This window comes from Perca flavescens, chromosome 20, assembly GCF_004354835.1.
Source record: "Perca flavescens isolate YP-PL-M2 chromosome 20, PFLA_1.0, whole genome shotgun sequence".
In the NCBI taxonomy this organism is placed as follows: Eukaryota; Metazoa; Chordata; class Actinopteri; order Perciformes; family Percidae; genus Perca; species Perca flavescens.
In genome coordinates this window covers 10597324-10610835 of record NC_041350.1, presented here as the reverse complement: position 1 = coordinate 10610835, position 13512 = coordinate 10597324, and the positions used below count along the sequence as shown (strand labels likewise).

The 13512-nt window shown below is 41.6% G+C and overlaps 1 protein-coding gene across 3 annotated transcripts in view; it reads left to right on the top strand.

Annotated features, from left to right (window-relative positions):
• The window catches only part of LOC114546961 (apoptosis-stimulating of p53 protein 1-like), a 52824-nt gene extending 39985 nt beyond the window's left edge, over positions 1-12839 (top strand). For all 3 annotated transcript variants that reach the window (XM_028566157.1, XM_028566158.1, XM_028566156.1), the window contains 12 exons: positions 3757-3824; positions 4819-5026; positions 5201-5422; positions 5554-5790; positions 6161-6311; positions 6453-6490; positions 6620-6987; positions 7589-7726; positions 9206-9339; positions 9781-9947; positions 10521-10720; positions 11698-12839. In XM_028566157.1, coding sequence (XP_028421958.1) covers positions 3757-3824; positions 4819-5026; positions 5201-5422; positions 5554-5790; positions 6161-6311; positions 6453-6490; positions 6620-6987; positions 7589-7726; positions 9206-9339; positions 9781-9947; positions 10521-10720; positions 11698-11739 — 1973 coding nt within the window. In that variant the 3' untranslated portion in view covers positions 11740-12839. The remainder of the gene's footprint in view (positions 1-3756; positions 3825-4818; positions 5027-5200; positions 5423-5553; positions 5791-6160; positions 6312-6452; positions 6491-6619; positions 6988-7588; positions 7727-9205; positions 9340-9780; positions 9948-10520; positions 10721-11697) is intronic.
• Positions 12840-13512: the final 673 nt, after the last annotated feature.

Sequence of the window (13512 nt, the reverse complement as noted above, 5' to 3'; positions counted from 1 at the left end):
GATCGATACAACTCTCATGTCTGTATGCAACTTCCCAGAGTCTTGTCTTGTTAATTAGTAAGCTTAAGGTGGTGCTAATAGGAGCATTTTGTTACCTTTGGACAGAGCCAATGTTGCTCTTTCCCCCTCCTGACAGTCCTTATGCTAAGCTAAGCTAAGCAAACCAGACCAGCTGCTGGCAGTACGTACTCAAGAGTGGTATATATCTTTTATTCTAACTCAAACTGTTCTCACTAAATGCAATGCGACATGTTGATCAGATTCCACATTATACATCATGCATTCATATGTTTCATTGTGTTTTCCTATTATAATTGAGAGTCTCACTATTGAGTTTGTGTTCTTTGGATTATATTATATTATATTCATATTACCACTAATTATCACCAATCATCATACCTCAGTTCGAGAATACAGAGATTGGCGTTCAAAAACTCACATTAGATGCTACCTGAAGAGTAGTGATGAGTTTGACAGGCTCTTTAAAACCCTTAAACTGATCCTGAGCCCTTTGTATTTTTGAATCAGGGCGTTCTGTGATGGTGCAAGTGCTGTAAACTGTACTGTCTTTCCTCTACAACACTGAGTGACTGTTTTGAATCTGGATTCTCAGGCAGATGGCCAAGTTTCCACCTCACACAGAGCTGTCTGTTTGTTTCCTGCCGTGACCATTTTCTTCCTGAGGTCAGCAGGTTACTCACGCAGTCAGCAGGCTGCTCAGCACAGCTCACTGACTGCAGGACTCCCAGGTTCAATAGTTAATCAGTATTAGTCTTCTTGTATGTGCCAAAACTATGACGTAGCTGTGCCACAGAGAGCGAAGCCAAATATTTAGATAACAGCTTAAAATGATACTTTGACAGTTGAAGCTGAATTTTTGCCAACTGTAACATGTATGGAGTAAATTTTAACGTCCCAAAATGGACTTAAAAAAAAAAGAATTAGCCAGGCTAGTGGTGTGCCTCTAAGGACAGCAATGTCTGTCTGGCAGTCGTTTGTTCGGCCCACCACTTTGGAAATATCTTTTATAATGACTTTGGTGATTCGCTGACCTTTCTAGCGCCCATCATCAGGTCAAAATTTTAATTCTTACAAATCTTTTTATGACCAAATACCTTCTAAATGAATAACATTCCCATCAAGCCTCAGCTGTACTTTGTTTTCAGTGCTAATTAGCAAATGTTAGCATGCAACGCGCTGACCTAAGTTGTCGAACATTTTAAACATTACATGCCAAACATCACCATATTAACATGTCAGGGGAGCATGTTAGCATGCTGACGTTAGCATTATCTCAAAGCTCACAGAGCTGCTAGCATGGCTGTAAAATATTTTTATAAGCATGCTCACACAGACATATTTAGCATGCCTGCTGCCAAAAGCTTCATAGCCTGCTAGTACTCTGACTTGGTACGTTGATATTATTATTTTTTCTTTATTAAAACTAACCAGCTGCAAGCTAAGATTTACAAGGCTATTTCCTTTCAGCTAGTCTTTAGTCTGTATGAAAGTTTAGTGTGGTTAAACTGCTGTGAAATTGTTAGCTAGCCCACTGACCTTCAGGATTGTCACTAGTTGATAGGCAACAGTGGACCAAGATTTAGTGACTGACTGGTACAGTGACCTATTGAACTGTGCCAATGAGTTATGTAACACCACCTGTGTGGAGACAGACTAGCTGGCAGCCTTCATTTTGTAGGAGCTTAGCATGTTAGCACAGTCAGCCAAGTCCGATTTAAACATTCAAGACAGCAGCTTTCTGTTATTTGGAGTTTTGAAATGCGTATTTCTCACGTTAACAACTCTTCTGGTAAAAATAGCAGAACAGCACCCAAAAGTAAATGTTATATCACAATTTCCAGTTACTATGAATGTTTGTTTGTCTTTTTTATTATGAGACACAGATGTCACAATGACAACAACTACTACCCATACATTTTGCAACAAAGCTCATGTTTAGAGATACTTCTACTGTCACATTGCTGTACTATTTACAGGATGCTAAACACATGTTTGCAGCGGAGAGTGCACTGTAATCACTAATTTAAACATGTAGAGTAGTTGTTAAGCAATTTAGCTGTTGTCTTGTTGCATTACAGTATTTGTTGTGCAATGTTGAGGCAAAGCAATTGAAAGCCAGACTTGTCAGGTCAAAATAAAAAGAACTCAATGACTTGGAGTCTGTTCCAAATATTGCATAATTTTTATGTGACTAGATAATGTAGGGTGACCAGATTTCCCAAACCGGGACACTTTGCGCGTGACCGCAGTGCTCGTTCACCCACCCGCTTTTTAACATGAACGTGTGCCAGCCCAGGTCAAACATAGACACAGACAGATTACAGACGTAGACCACTACGATTGACTGACACACACAGTGGTTAAATTGGCTTTTGTAGGGAGGGGGAGCCCTTGTTTATTTATGAATAATTCAAAATTGTGCCGTAAAATGACTTAATGTGTTTTTCCTGTATGTGTAAGGTAGGGTTGAGTAGTTATTCAAGATAAATACTTTACAATTCACTTACTTTATAATTATTTTTTACCTTTAATGTTAGGCAGGCAACGGATTTCCCCCTCGGCTCATGTTTGAAAATATTGGTTGGCAAATATGTAATCATCTTTTTAAACAAGAAAATTATGTTGATTTAAGAGAATCAGGGCCAATTTCTTTATGTTTGATTTAATCACACCGACTTATAGCCTACAAGTCTGATAACATTTTATTTAAATCGGAATCGGACCTAACATGAGTTGAGTGATTCTGTGACTGCCTGTTCAGCCTGAAGGCTGCTGGAAAAACGGCTGCAAACTGTCTTATATACAGATACAGACTTGACAGCGGCTTTTTGTCATAGTCCCCCCCCCCCTGGCTGCTGCTGCCTGCTCTCGTCCACTTTACAGGCAAAGCACAGCTCATCTCGAACGAGCCTATTATGACTGATAATTCCATGTAGCCTGGGTGTCTCTGTGTAGTCATTTTAATTAGTCTCATATGCCATGTATTTGCCAGGAGATGAAAAATAATTCAAGTGGAGCAACAACATTTGCTGCTAAAGGAGACAGAGCTGAGCTCCGGCAGGGTGTGTTGTGGACCTGAGGAGGTGGAGCTGTGCTCCGGTGCCCAATTTAACCTCTGGACACACACATGTTAAAATCATACGCTGGACACTTTATAAGTCTTTCTACATGGGTTTAGTTAATGCTCGGGCTACAATAAGACCACGTTGGCTATGTAATCGCTGACAACCGGGACAATTTCATAGTGGTTGGTGTAAACCGGGACATTTTAGCGTCCCGACAGGCTTTTGTCGGGACTCGGGACAGCCCAGGCAGCTCAAAATTGGGACTGTCCCGGTCAAACCGGGACGTCTGGTCACCCTAAGATAATGGAGCATTAAGGTTGTCATGATTTATATTGTTCTTGGAGTAAACTATATGTATAGATAATGTTTATATTTTAGTCATTTGTTTTGTGACATACTGTAAATGGCAGCTAGTGTAAAACATTTAGGCTACTATTTAGCATGCACATCCCTTCCAACTTCCTCTCAGTGTAACATATGAACTTACCTTCATATCAACGTGCCTCCTACTCTCTCACTCTCTCTCACCTTTCACCTACTTTAACCTTCTTTAACATAAATGGTACTTCCCTTCTTTCTTGTTTGTCTTTGCCTCTTCCTCTCCTTAATTGCCTTACTCGTTTTAACCTTTGTCCTTTTCTCAACACTCATTCTCTCTCTCTCTGTTTAGCTAATGAAGCGTCGTGGCCTAGAATCAGTAAGAGCGTGTCAGATTGGAGGACCAACAGTCCGGAACAGGTAATGTACTACTTCTACACTGGACATGGGGAGATAATAGAAAACATTATCATTAAATTTGTCATTCTCACTTTTTTATTACCAAATAATATTATAGAGGCATTTAAATATTCCTTATTTTGCTAACAGCCTCCTTGAGCCCATTTGGAATTTGGAACTCACTCCCACAAGCCATCCGTGACACTGGATTTCTCCCCACATTCAAATCCTGTCTAAATACCTCTTCAAACTGGCATACACAGTTTAATTTGATAGTATTTTTCTGCTGTTGTTCATTGCTTTGTAGTCTGTATCAACAACGTTTTATTTCCGGGATTGTTCAGGCTCCCGCCGGAAATTCCGCCGGATGTCCGTCACCTTCCGCTTTCTTTGTGTTGGCATTTTAAACTCTTGTCGATTTGTATTGTCGATAAGGTCTATGGTTAACTGCTCCTCAGATATCTGCAGGTAAATCGAGACAGCTAGCTAGACTACCTGTCCAATCTGAGTTTTCTGTTGCACGACTAAAACAACCTTTGAACGTACACAAAAACAAGTTCCTTCCCGAGATTATTTTGCAGCGGCAGCGTTGCTCCGTTCAGCGCTTAGCTCCACCCGAGACGATTGTGATTGGTTTAAAGAAATGACTATAAACCAGACCACGTTTTTCTCCCATCCCAGGAATGCTGTGTGGACTTGCCAGACCCTCCTCCGCAGCGCTGTGGAGGAAGGTCTGGCATTGCAAGAGTAATCGCTTCGTAATTCTGTGTAGTCTTTGTTGTGCATCTGTTTCTTTTACTATTTGTTCATGTAAGGTGTCCCTGTGTATCAAGAAAGGCGCCCATGAATAACATGTATTATTATATATTATTATTGCCCTCGCTACCACATTGTAGACCAGTGCGGTAAAATGTCTTCTTCCAAAATACCAATTCAAAATACGGTTATGCAATCAGGCTTTAGAAAAATCTTTTTCATATTCTCTCCTTATTTCAATGTCTTGTCCTCCCTCCAGCTTCCCTCTGGTTACGGTACCTACCCCAGCGCCACCCACCAGGCGGCAGGCCATCACAATGCTACCAGCTCCCTGCCCCATTCTGCCCCCGGTACACTGGGCTGGCCCCGATCCACTGCTGCAAATACCACCTCATCGTCCTCTTTATCATCTTCCTCTTCACAACAAATACAGCAACGGATCTCCGTCCCTCCAAATTCAAGCCAAGGTAATTTAAATAGTAACTCATCAACACCATGCTGAACTATTATAATTTTTTTTTTCAATTGATGTCAGGTGGGTGTTTGACCTTTTACACATCTTTCTGTAATAGAGATGTAAGCATAGCATTTGGAAATTAAGTGTTAATTGTATATATTCCATACTCTGTCGCTACCGTTAGGCTCCGCCTCCCAGCCATCCCCCTTGTCCCCACAAACAGAGCGAACAGATCCCCCTCCAGCGGTGGCTGTGCGTCCCTACGTTCCGGACCACCCCTCCAGGCCCCAGTCCCCCAGGAAGGGCCCCGCCACCATGAACAGCAGCTCTATCTACAGCATGTATCTCCAGCAGCCTCAGGCCAAAAACTATGGATCTCTTAGCAACAGGACTACTGTCAAAGCAGGTAATTAAACAGACAGATTTAAACATATTTTTACAGAATGTGACACACGTAAAGATAGTGTATAATTAACGATACAATGTCCACAATGGAAAATCCATCTAAGCTCTGTCCCATTTCCTTTCTCTCCACAGTCTATGGTAAACCCATCCTCCCCACCTCCTCCACTTCTCCATCCCCTGTCCCTTTTCTCCAGGGAGGAGGAGGAGGAGGAGGAGGAGGAGGAGGAGGAGTAAGAGCAGGAGGAGAAGATGTTACAGATAAAGAAGGAGGGAAAGGAGGAGGTGAGAGCAGTGATGGGCAAATCCTCCCACCTCCCACTGTTGACAACATCCCTCGTCCTCTTAGTCCCACTAAGCTCACCCCAGTCGGTAGGTGCCAGAGAAGAAATCAAACTCATCAGTGTGCTGCCATAATTTTGGTTCTATGTGATATGGGTAGTTTTTGCAGTGTAAATTGAATATAAATCTGTGACAAATCTCAAATAAGTTTTGACACTACACTTGCTTTTACCTACTTATAGGGTTCATTTAACCTTATGGTCATTTCCTTAGAAAATAGTTAGTTTTTTTCTACTAAATTGAAACGAAAAAATCTTCTGTGTCGAATAAGGGTGTTAGGATCCCTAACGATGTTAGGGATCTGGTGAGCAGAAGCAGTTAATAACAGCATTTCAATAAATAACAGAAGAAGAAATGTCTAGTTGTAACCATTACAGAATCCCACCTCTGCCCTTCACAGCCCACTCCCAGCTACGTTACCAGAGTGATGCCGACCTGGAGGTTCTCCGCCGACGTCTCAGCAACGCACCACGACCCCTGAAAAAACGGAGCTCAATCACAGAGCCTGAGGGCCCACAGGGGCCAAACATCCAAAAACTACTGTACCAGAGGTCTGTGCTTTACTGTATACTGTACCCCACCGTAAAAAGAAATACATTTTCATGAAACTGAATTTGAAACAGACACTAAATGACAATGAACGAAGGTCGTAGCAGCTTGGTTAAAGCTGATTTCTGTTGTGTGATGTGCAGGTTCAACACGTTGGCGGGAAGCATGGAAGGAGGCTCAGGTAAGACACTGTGATATGATGATATGGCCTCTCCTCAGGACAGTTTAGGTGGCATCAGTTGATCTATACAGCATATTGATCTTAAGGGTTCGACGGTGCTTGAATCAACTGTTTCCCTCTCAATTCCAGGCAATACTTTCTACCAGCCTGACTGCCTTTTGGGTGAAATGGACAACATCCATTCAGCAAATGGGAATGCAGAACCTGGTGACAAGCACGTCAGTATGGCAGGCGTGGAAGGCGAAGTTCAAAATCTGAACTCGGGCGCCCGCCGATTGTCCCCTCCTTCTGGTGCCGTAGAAACACCCAAAGAGACGACAGCAAAAGCAGAAACTACCAATAACGTGTCTCCACCGACCCGAACCAGCCCACCCCCTGCACCTGATAGGCCAGAGGACCAGAACAATAACAACCAGAGAGGATCTAGTCCTGCACACAACACTGTAGGCCATGCCTCCCCTTCACCGTCACCCCCCGCCCCCCCTTCACTGCCTAAGGTAGGCATAGATTGTAATTCTAAGTGGTATAGGGTACAATACACACATGAAAGCTAAGGCTTCTGTTTCCTAGCCTGGATGCCAGCCAAACTTAGCCCAGCCCACAAAATTTGAGGTCGGGAAGTTCACATTCTGACTAGAATCTGAGTAGGACCACGTCAGGCTATCTGTTTCCTAAAATGGACACTAATAATACATATAACCTATAACAGAGATCTTCAACAGGGGGTCCGTGACCCCTAGGGGGTCCTCAGATTTATAAATATATTATTTATTAAATTTTTTTTAAAGTTTTTTTCAAAAATTAAAATATGTCTGAAAATAAACATTAATATGAATTTAGCAAAGATAAATTGGCCTATATGTGACAAAAAAATAAACTTAATTTAGAAATTGAAAAGATAAGCTTACTAGGTAAGGTAGCCATACAGTTAAAACATTATGTATAAATAATATATTAATATAATAATTAATATAACCTAAACACAAGAATTGTTCTCTGTGTAAGCTAATGTGCCAGGTTAAGCAGTAAGTACTTACTTAGCAACTCCTATCTTGCACCGTCAACACATTTCTGTTTCTGTCGGTGTGTGTGCTGCAGGTGAAGCGGACCAACCTGAAGAAGCCGTCATCAGAGCGAACAGGCCACGGTCTGAGAGTGAAGTTTAACCCTCTAGCTCTGCTGCTGGACGCATCATTAGAGGGAGAGTTTGATCTGGTGCAGAGGATTATATATGAGGTAACACTAAATCATGTTGTTACAGTTACCGTATTTGTATTATAATTGCATAATTCAGTTCCAAATGCCTATTAACAGAGCAAAAAATAAATAAAATCAAGCCAAGTTTATTTGTACAGCACAATATTACAGTGAGTCAAAGGGCTTTACAAGCCTCCAAACCCATCTTATGCTTCGCACAAAAGAGAGGGAAACCACCGTCTAATAATCCTGTGGAAACACTTACTGTATGGAGAGGCAATTTCAAAGAGAGATCCCCTCTCAGACATCTGGGACCCACTGGTTGCAACACAAATGTAATAATTTGAAAGTCCAATATACCAGAATAAAAGTCCAAAAAGATAAGTCCAGTATGAGTTTTTCACATCAATTAACATCCAAAGGGCAGGCTAGGTGGTGTAGGCGATAGGGGGGAAGAATCATAAGATAGGATAGCTCAGAAGATACGTAGCATGGTGGACGAGGTCAGGGAAGGCAGCTTGACTGGTGGAAAATGGGGTAGCTTGAAGATGGTCAGGGGCCAGCTCTTTCAGATACCAATAATAAGACAATTTAAATGAACGTTGAGTCAGCTGCTGTCCTAATCACTACTTTGGTTTGGGGATTTTCAGTGCTGCGGTGTGGTCTAAAACCCTGACCGAATAGTATCAAAAAGATAATTCAGCAGTTGGTCAGCTGTGGGAGATAATTGGTCTGAAGCCGCAGACTGTTTCTAGAATGAATAAGTGTAATCTCACTAGATCATCTTTACATTTTGGGCTGTCTGTCAGGTGGAGCTAAATATCATATTGGTTCCAATACTTCCAATGTGGTTACACTTCTAAAAATGTTGTGCTTTTGATACATTTCAGTGATTCAGTGAATTTCCTTATGCAACAGAAGAATATTTGTACATGCCAACAATTACTGTACACCCACACACAGATCGCCTCAACGGATGTGCTCATTTTGAAGCGTTTCAGTACCTTCACGACAGCACTTATTAAGTATAATATCTTTGATCTTCAACAGATCATCAGGGGAGAGGTGGTCTCAGTTGTCAGGTGCGGAAAGTTATTGTTGAGGACACACTCACACTCGGTATCGCCGAGTTGTTTTTTTCAGCAGCACAGAACAAAGCCTTACATCTAAAAAAGGCAAATCCCTGTCTATCACTGACATCTTTCACTTGGACAAAAGTGCTTACTGACTCTGCAAGCGGCAAAGTCGAGCTGATACTTTCAAGGGAGATGCTTCACATCCAATACAAGCAATATCAAACCCCAAGGCAGTAAGACTCAACAACTCAACAACTTCCCAGCTGTTCAAAAAATGTTGCACTATGCCCAGTTTTGCAGTGAATTCAGCCTCTTGGCACTTCTATAGTTCTCTCCACTGGGGTTAAAGTGAAGGGTTTCTTCCATTGTTACTGTGGCTTAGCCAATCATTCTATTAGTCTAATATCTCCATGTATATTTTCTCATCATCTCTGTCTTTCAGGTGGAAAATCCCAGTATGCCTAACGATGAAGGCATAACTCCTCTTCATAACGCTGTCTGTGCCGGCCATCACCATATTGTGAAGTTCCTGCTGGACTTTGGAGTCAATGTAAACGCAGCCGACAGTGACGGATGGTCAGTACCTTCAGCCAGTCATTCAATCATGTAATAGTCCAGACTAATAATAGAACAGTGGCTGCTGAAGGGCTAGAGGGGATTTGGGTAATGAACACGCTCTGTGGCAGCGGTACTGCAGCTCGGCTCAGAGGCAACAATGACAGAGATAATTGCATTTCTAAAAATTCATTTTTTGACCCAGCTGCCTTCGCAGTATTGAAGGAATAGATTACCAAGCGTAATGAGGATCTGCATTCAGAAGTTACTTGATTGAATTACCGATGCATTTGACTGAATTAATGTTTAGCTCACGTCAGCCGGTTTCATGATGACATTAACTGTGTTTGATTTTTGGTGTAAGTGCATACCTGGGACCTTTGTACTGTCTTGAATGAACCTTGTCTTGCATGGGAATTTTTGAGTCTGTTTAAAGTCATATTTTAATGTTGTCCCTCCCAGGACTCCTCTGCACTGTGCAGCTTCATGTAACAGCGTCCACCTCTGTAAGATGCTGGTGGAGTCGGGGGCCGCCATTTTCGCCACGACAATTAGCGACGTGGAAACTGCGGCAGACAAATGTGAAGAAATGGAGGAGGGCTATACACAGTGTTCTCAGTTCCTCTACGGTAGGTATACAGACAGATGGTCAGTCGACAACAGTAAACTTCACCACAGGGGAAGAGACATAATGGGCCCTATCTAGCACCCGGCGCGGCGCAGCGCAAAGCCTGACACGAGTGTCTTTGCTAGTTTAACCGACGTTTAGACCGACGCAGTTGTCAGTTTCCTGTCAAGCGCCCGCGTCGTTTAAATAGCAAGTGCACCTGCGCCCATCTGTGTGCCCATGGGTGTGCTGGTCTTACAGGGTGGTGTGTTCAGGTGAATTCTTAGCGTATTGCTATCTTGAGGCAGCGGGAAGTGATTGCGCCATTGACCAACAAAAACCTAGTCCAAAGTCAATAGCACAGCATTTCGTTGTTATTTGAACAGCAAATTAGTAAAATGCCCCTAGGCAAAAAACCTTTTTTTCCGCCGTCAAACTAGCAAAAGTGGATTTGGATAGGCCCGAAACGCACCTGCGCCATGCGCTTCACGCCGTGGGGTTAGATCGTTAAAATAGGGCCCTTTAACTGTCATGTGACAATTGAAAGCAACATAATTGAAATGGTTTATTTATTTATTTTTTTTAACTCTCCCAGGTGTCCAAGAAAAGTTGGGTGTGATGAACAAAGGCTTGGTCTACACCCTCTGGGACTACACGGCCCAGCAAGCCGATGAGCTGTCCTTCAGCGAGGGCGACGCCCTCACCGTGCTGCGTCGCCGCGACGACACTGAGACCGAGTGGTGGTGGGCACGGCTTAACGACCGCGAGGGATATATACCCAGAAACCTACTGGGGGTGAGAGAACACTAAGACATAACGACTGACAACTTTTCATAAATGTGTGCACCCAAGTGTCTAGTTACGGTTGCTAAGCAATGATTAGACAGTCGCCGTTTGAGGGAGGGGTTTTAGCAAACAGTCAATTACCACCCGCTACAGGTAATGTGCACAGCGGTCCCATCAAAACAGGAAAATCAAGTATGCAATATTTATGGTAATCCCCTCTTTAATTATGTCACAATGAAGTTAGAAAAATAAGTTATTCTATCAAATAAATCTCAAAAATAAATATCTGAAATTAGCACACATTGAGGTTGATTTAATCTGTCGACATATGTGAAAAACTTCAGATATAACAGATTTTTAGTAAGTAGTATGCGGTGGACAGATCAAACTTGGGCCCAGGAATGAGTCGACAGATTTCATCTCTGAATGGTTATTATTTTCTACCCATAGCTATGAAACTGTTAGTTACAATCATATAGCACTAATCCTAAATTAAAAAAAAAAATGTTTACATGTACCAGATAGATAAATCTATTTTGATTGTATAAGTGAAGCGACATGAAAAATAATACTATTTTTTTTTCGAAAATGATGCATTACTGGACAGGGTTTGTGCTTTTGTGCACACTCCATAACACTTAACTCAAGTATTGTACCAGTAAAGCGGAACATTATAGCTTTAATTAAACTGTCCATCACAGTGTCCCTTTACAGCTGCAACTGTACTGTATGCCATGCGGCCTCAGTGGAAATTAAACTTAATGTTGGATCCGTACTTTTACAGTAGGAAGTACAGTACACGTATAGTACCGTATTAGTTTACGCTTAACACCAAAACTCATTCCAGTTCATTCAGTGAATTACCTTCTCACTTGGCAGATGTATCCCCACACTGCGTGCCTTCATGATGTTGGGGCACCTTGAGAGCAACGTTAACATGATGTAATGACCCTGCCCCCTCTCCTTCTCTCTTGCTCTCTCTCCAGCTGTATCCAAGAATCAAACCCAGACAACGCTCGCTGGCATAAAGCCCAGATCAGGAGCCACGTGCACGCTCTCAGAGGGCGCATGAGACACAGAGAAGAAGAGGCAGCAGCAGCATGTGGGCGGAAGCAATAGCCGAGAAAGAGACAAACAAATGATGGAGGTAGTCAGGAGGCAGAAAGAAGGAAACAAAGACGGAGCTCGCAACTCTGATGAAGCAACTTTTTTCTTTTTTTTTTTTTTTTTTTTTTTTTTTCGTTTGTTTGGATGTGATGCTGGAACCACAGAGCCACTTTATGGTAGAATCTTTCTATATTTTCACTGAGTTGCTGCAATTAAAAAAAAATAAAAAATGGACTGAATCTTATTTTGAGCAAGAGTAGCTTGGCAACTTCACACCAGTTCAGCCGCATGAGAGAAGCTAAATAGAAGCAAAAATAAGAAATATGATTTGGATGCAGTGTTGAGTTCTTTCAGCTCAGAACATGAAAACATGGGCTTGGATTTATACTGCCCTATCTAACATTCATCCAAATAATCTTGATCTTTGAATGCCACTTTATTTTTGTATGGTGTTAATTTAAAAAAAAAAAAAAAAAAAAAGTTCACACTGTGTGATGAGAAAATTTAAATGCAGTGAATTTACAGGCTAGAGCAGGTAAAAGTATGTGTGAGATGTGAAGTTGGGAGAGAGGGAAGTGCGAGGAGAGAACATATAGTGTGTGAGAGAGAGAGCCAGGTCTTTGTCAAGTTTTAGATGGAGCAGCTATTAGCAGTGTCAGCCAGGAATAACGTTGGAAGTGCAACCACAAGACTAAAGAAAACAAAATCCAGCAAGCTTTTGATGCATGGTGGCTGTGGTCCACATCAACAAACATGCGCAACAGATGTTGAAAATATAATATTATGGCATGGTAAAAAACAAAAAGAAAAAAGAACTGATATCAGAAGAATATTTTGATTCTGATTTCACAAAATGATAAAAGAAGCATCCGTGAATAATTACAGATGCCTCAGCCTTTTACTATTCTGTATTTATGTTGACTCAGCACTGGTGCATGCTGTCATATCAACATCTGTTCAACTGCAAAATGGTTGCTGCTGGTAAGACAGGAGAACAGAAGGAAAACAAGAAGGTGAGAAATGTGTTTGTAAAAAAAAAAAAAAAAAAAAGCAGCTACAACGTAGGAGGAGGAGGAGGAGGAATTAAAGTGACAACATTTTCCACATTTTGAATAAAATGTCTGCCACCCATTAACACCTAGTCCAGACTAGGGCCTGACACATATTGGTCATCATACTGGGCCAATACTGATAGCAGGCTCTAACACTAACAATATGACTTTAACAATATGATATGATGTTTCCCATCTACCAGAAGCTCAGCAGCACATTTTTAGGAAACTTGAGTTTAGAAGGTTGAAAATATAAGTTTATATGTATTCCATGGGCTAATTGCTGGAGTGTTATAATGGGGCTACATTAGCTAACGGGGAATGGAGAAATTAAAGTGTGAAAACAACTTGACTTTCTCACAAGTTTTTTTTCTTCATATTTACATATTTCAGTAGTTGTAATATGACATTTATTATTCCCCCGATTTATTGTTTTATTTAAACAATTGTTTTTCTATTGTTCTTATTATTGTTCTTATTATTAGACACACTGCTTTTGTTTCTTTATCTGTCAGTTGCTGGCACATCTCACTGCTGCCACCCAGTGTACAGAAATGTTCAGACATTTCTTTGAACATGCTGTGTAAAATATGAGGCAATAAGTTGAGGGATGTTTGACGTGAGAATGGCACATTGGTGTGA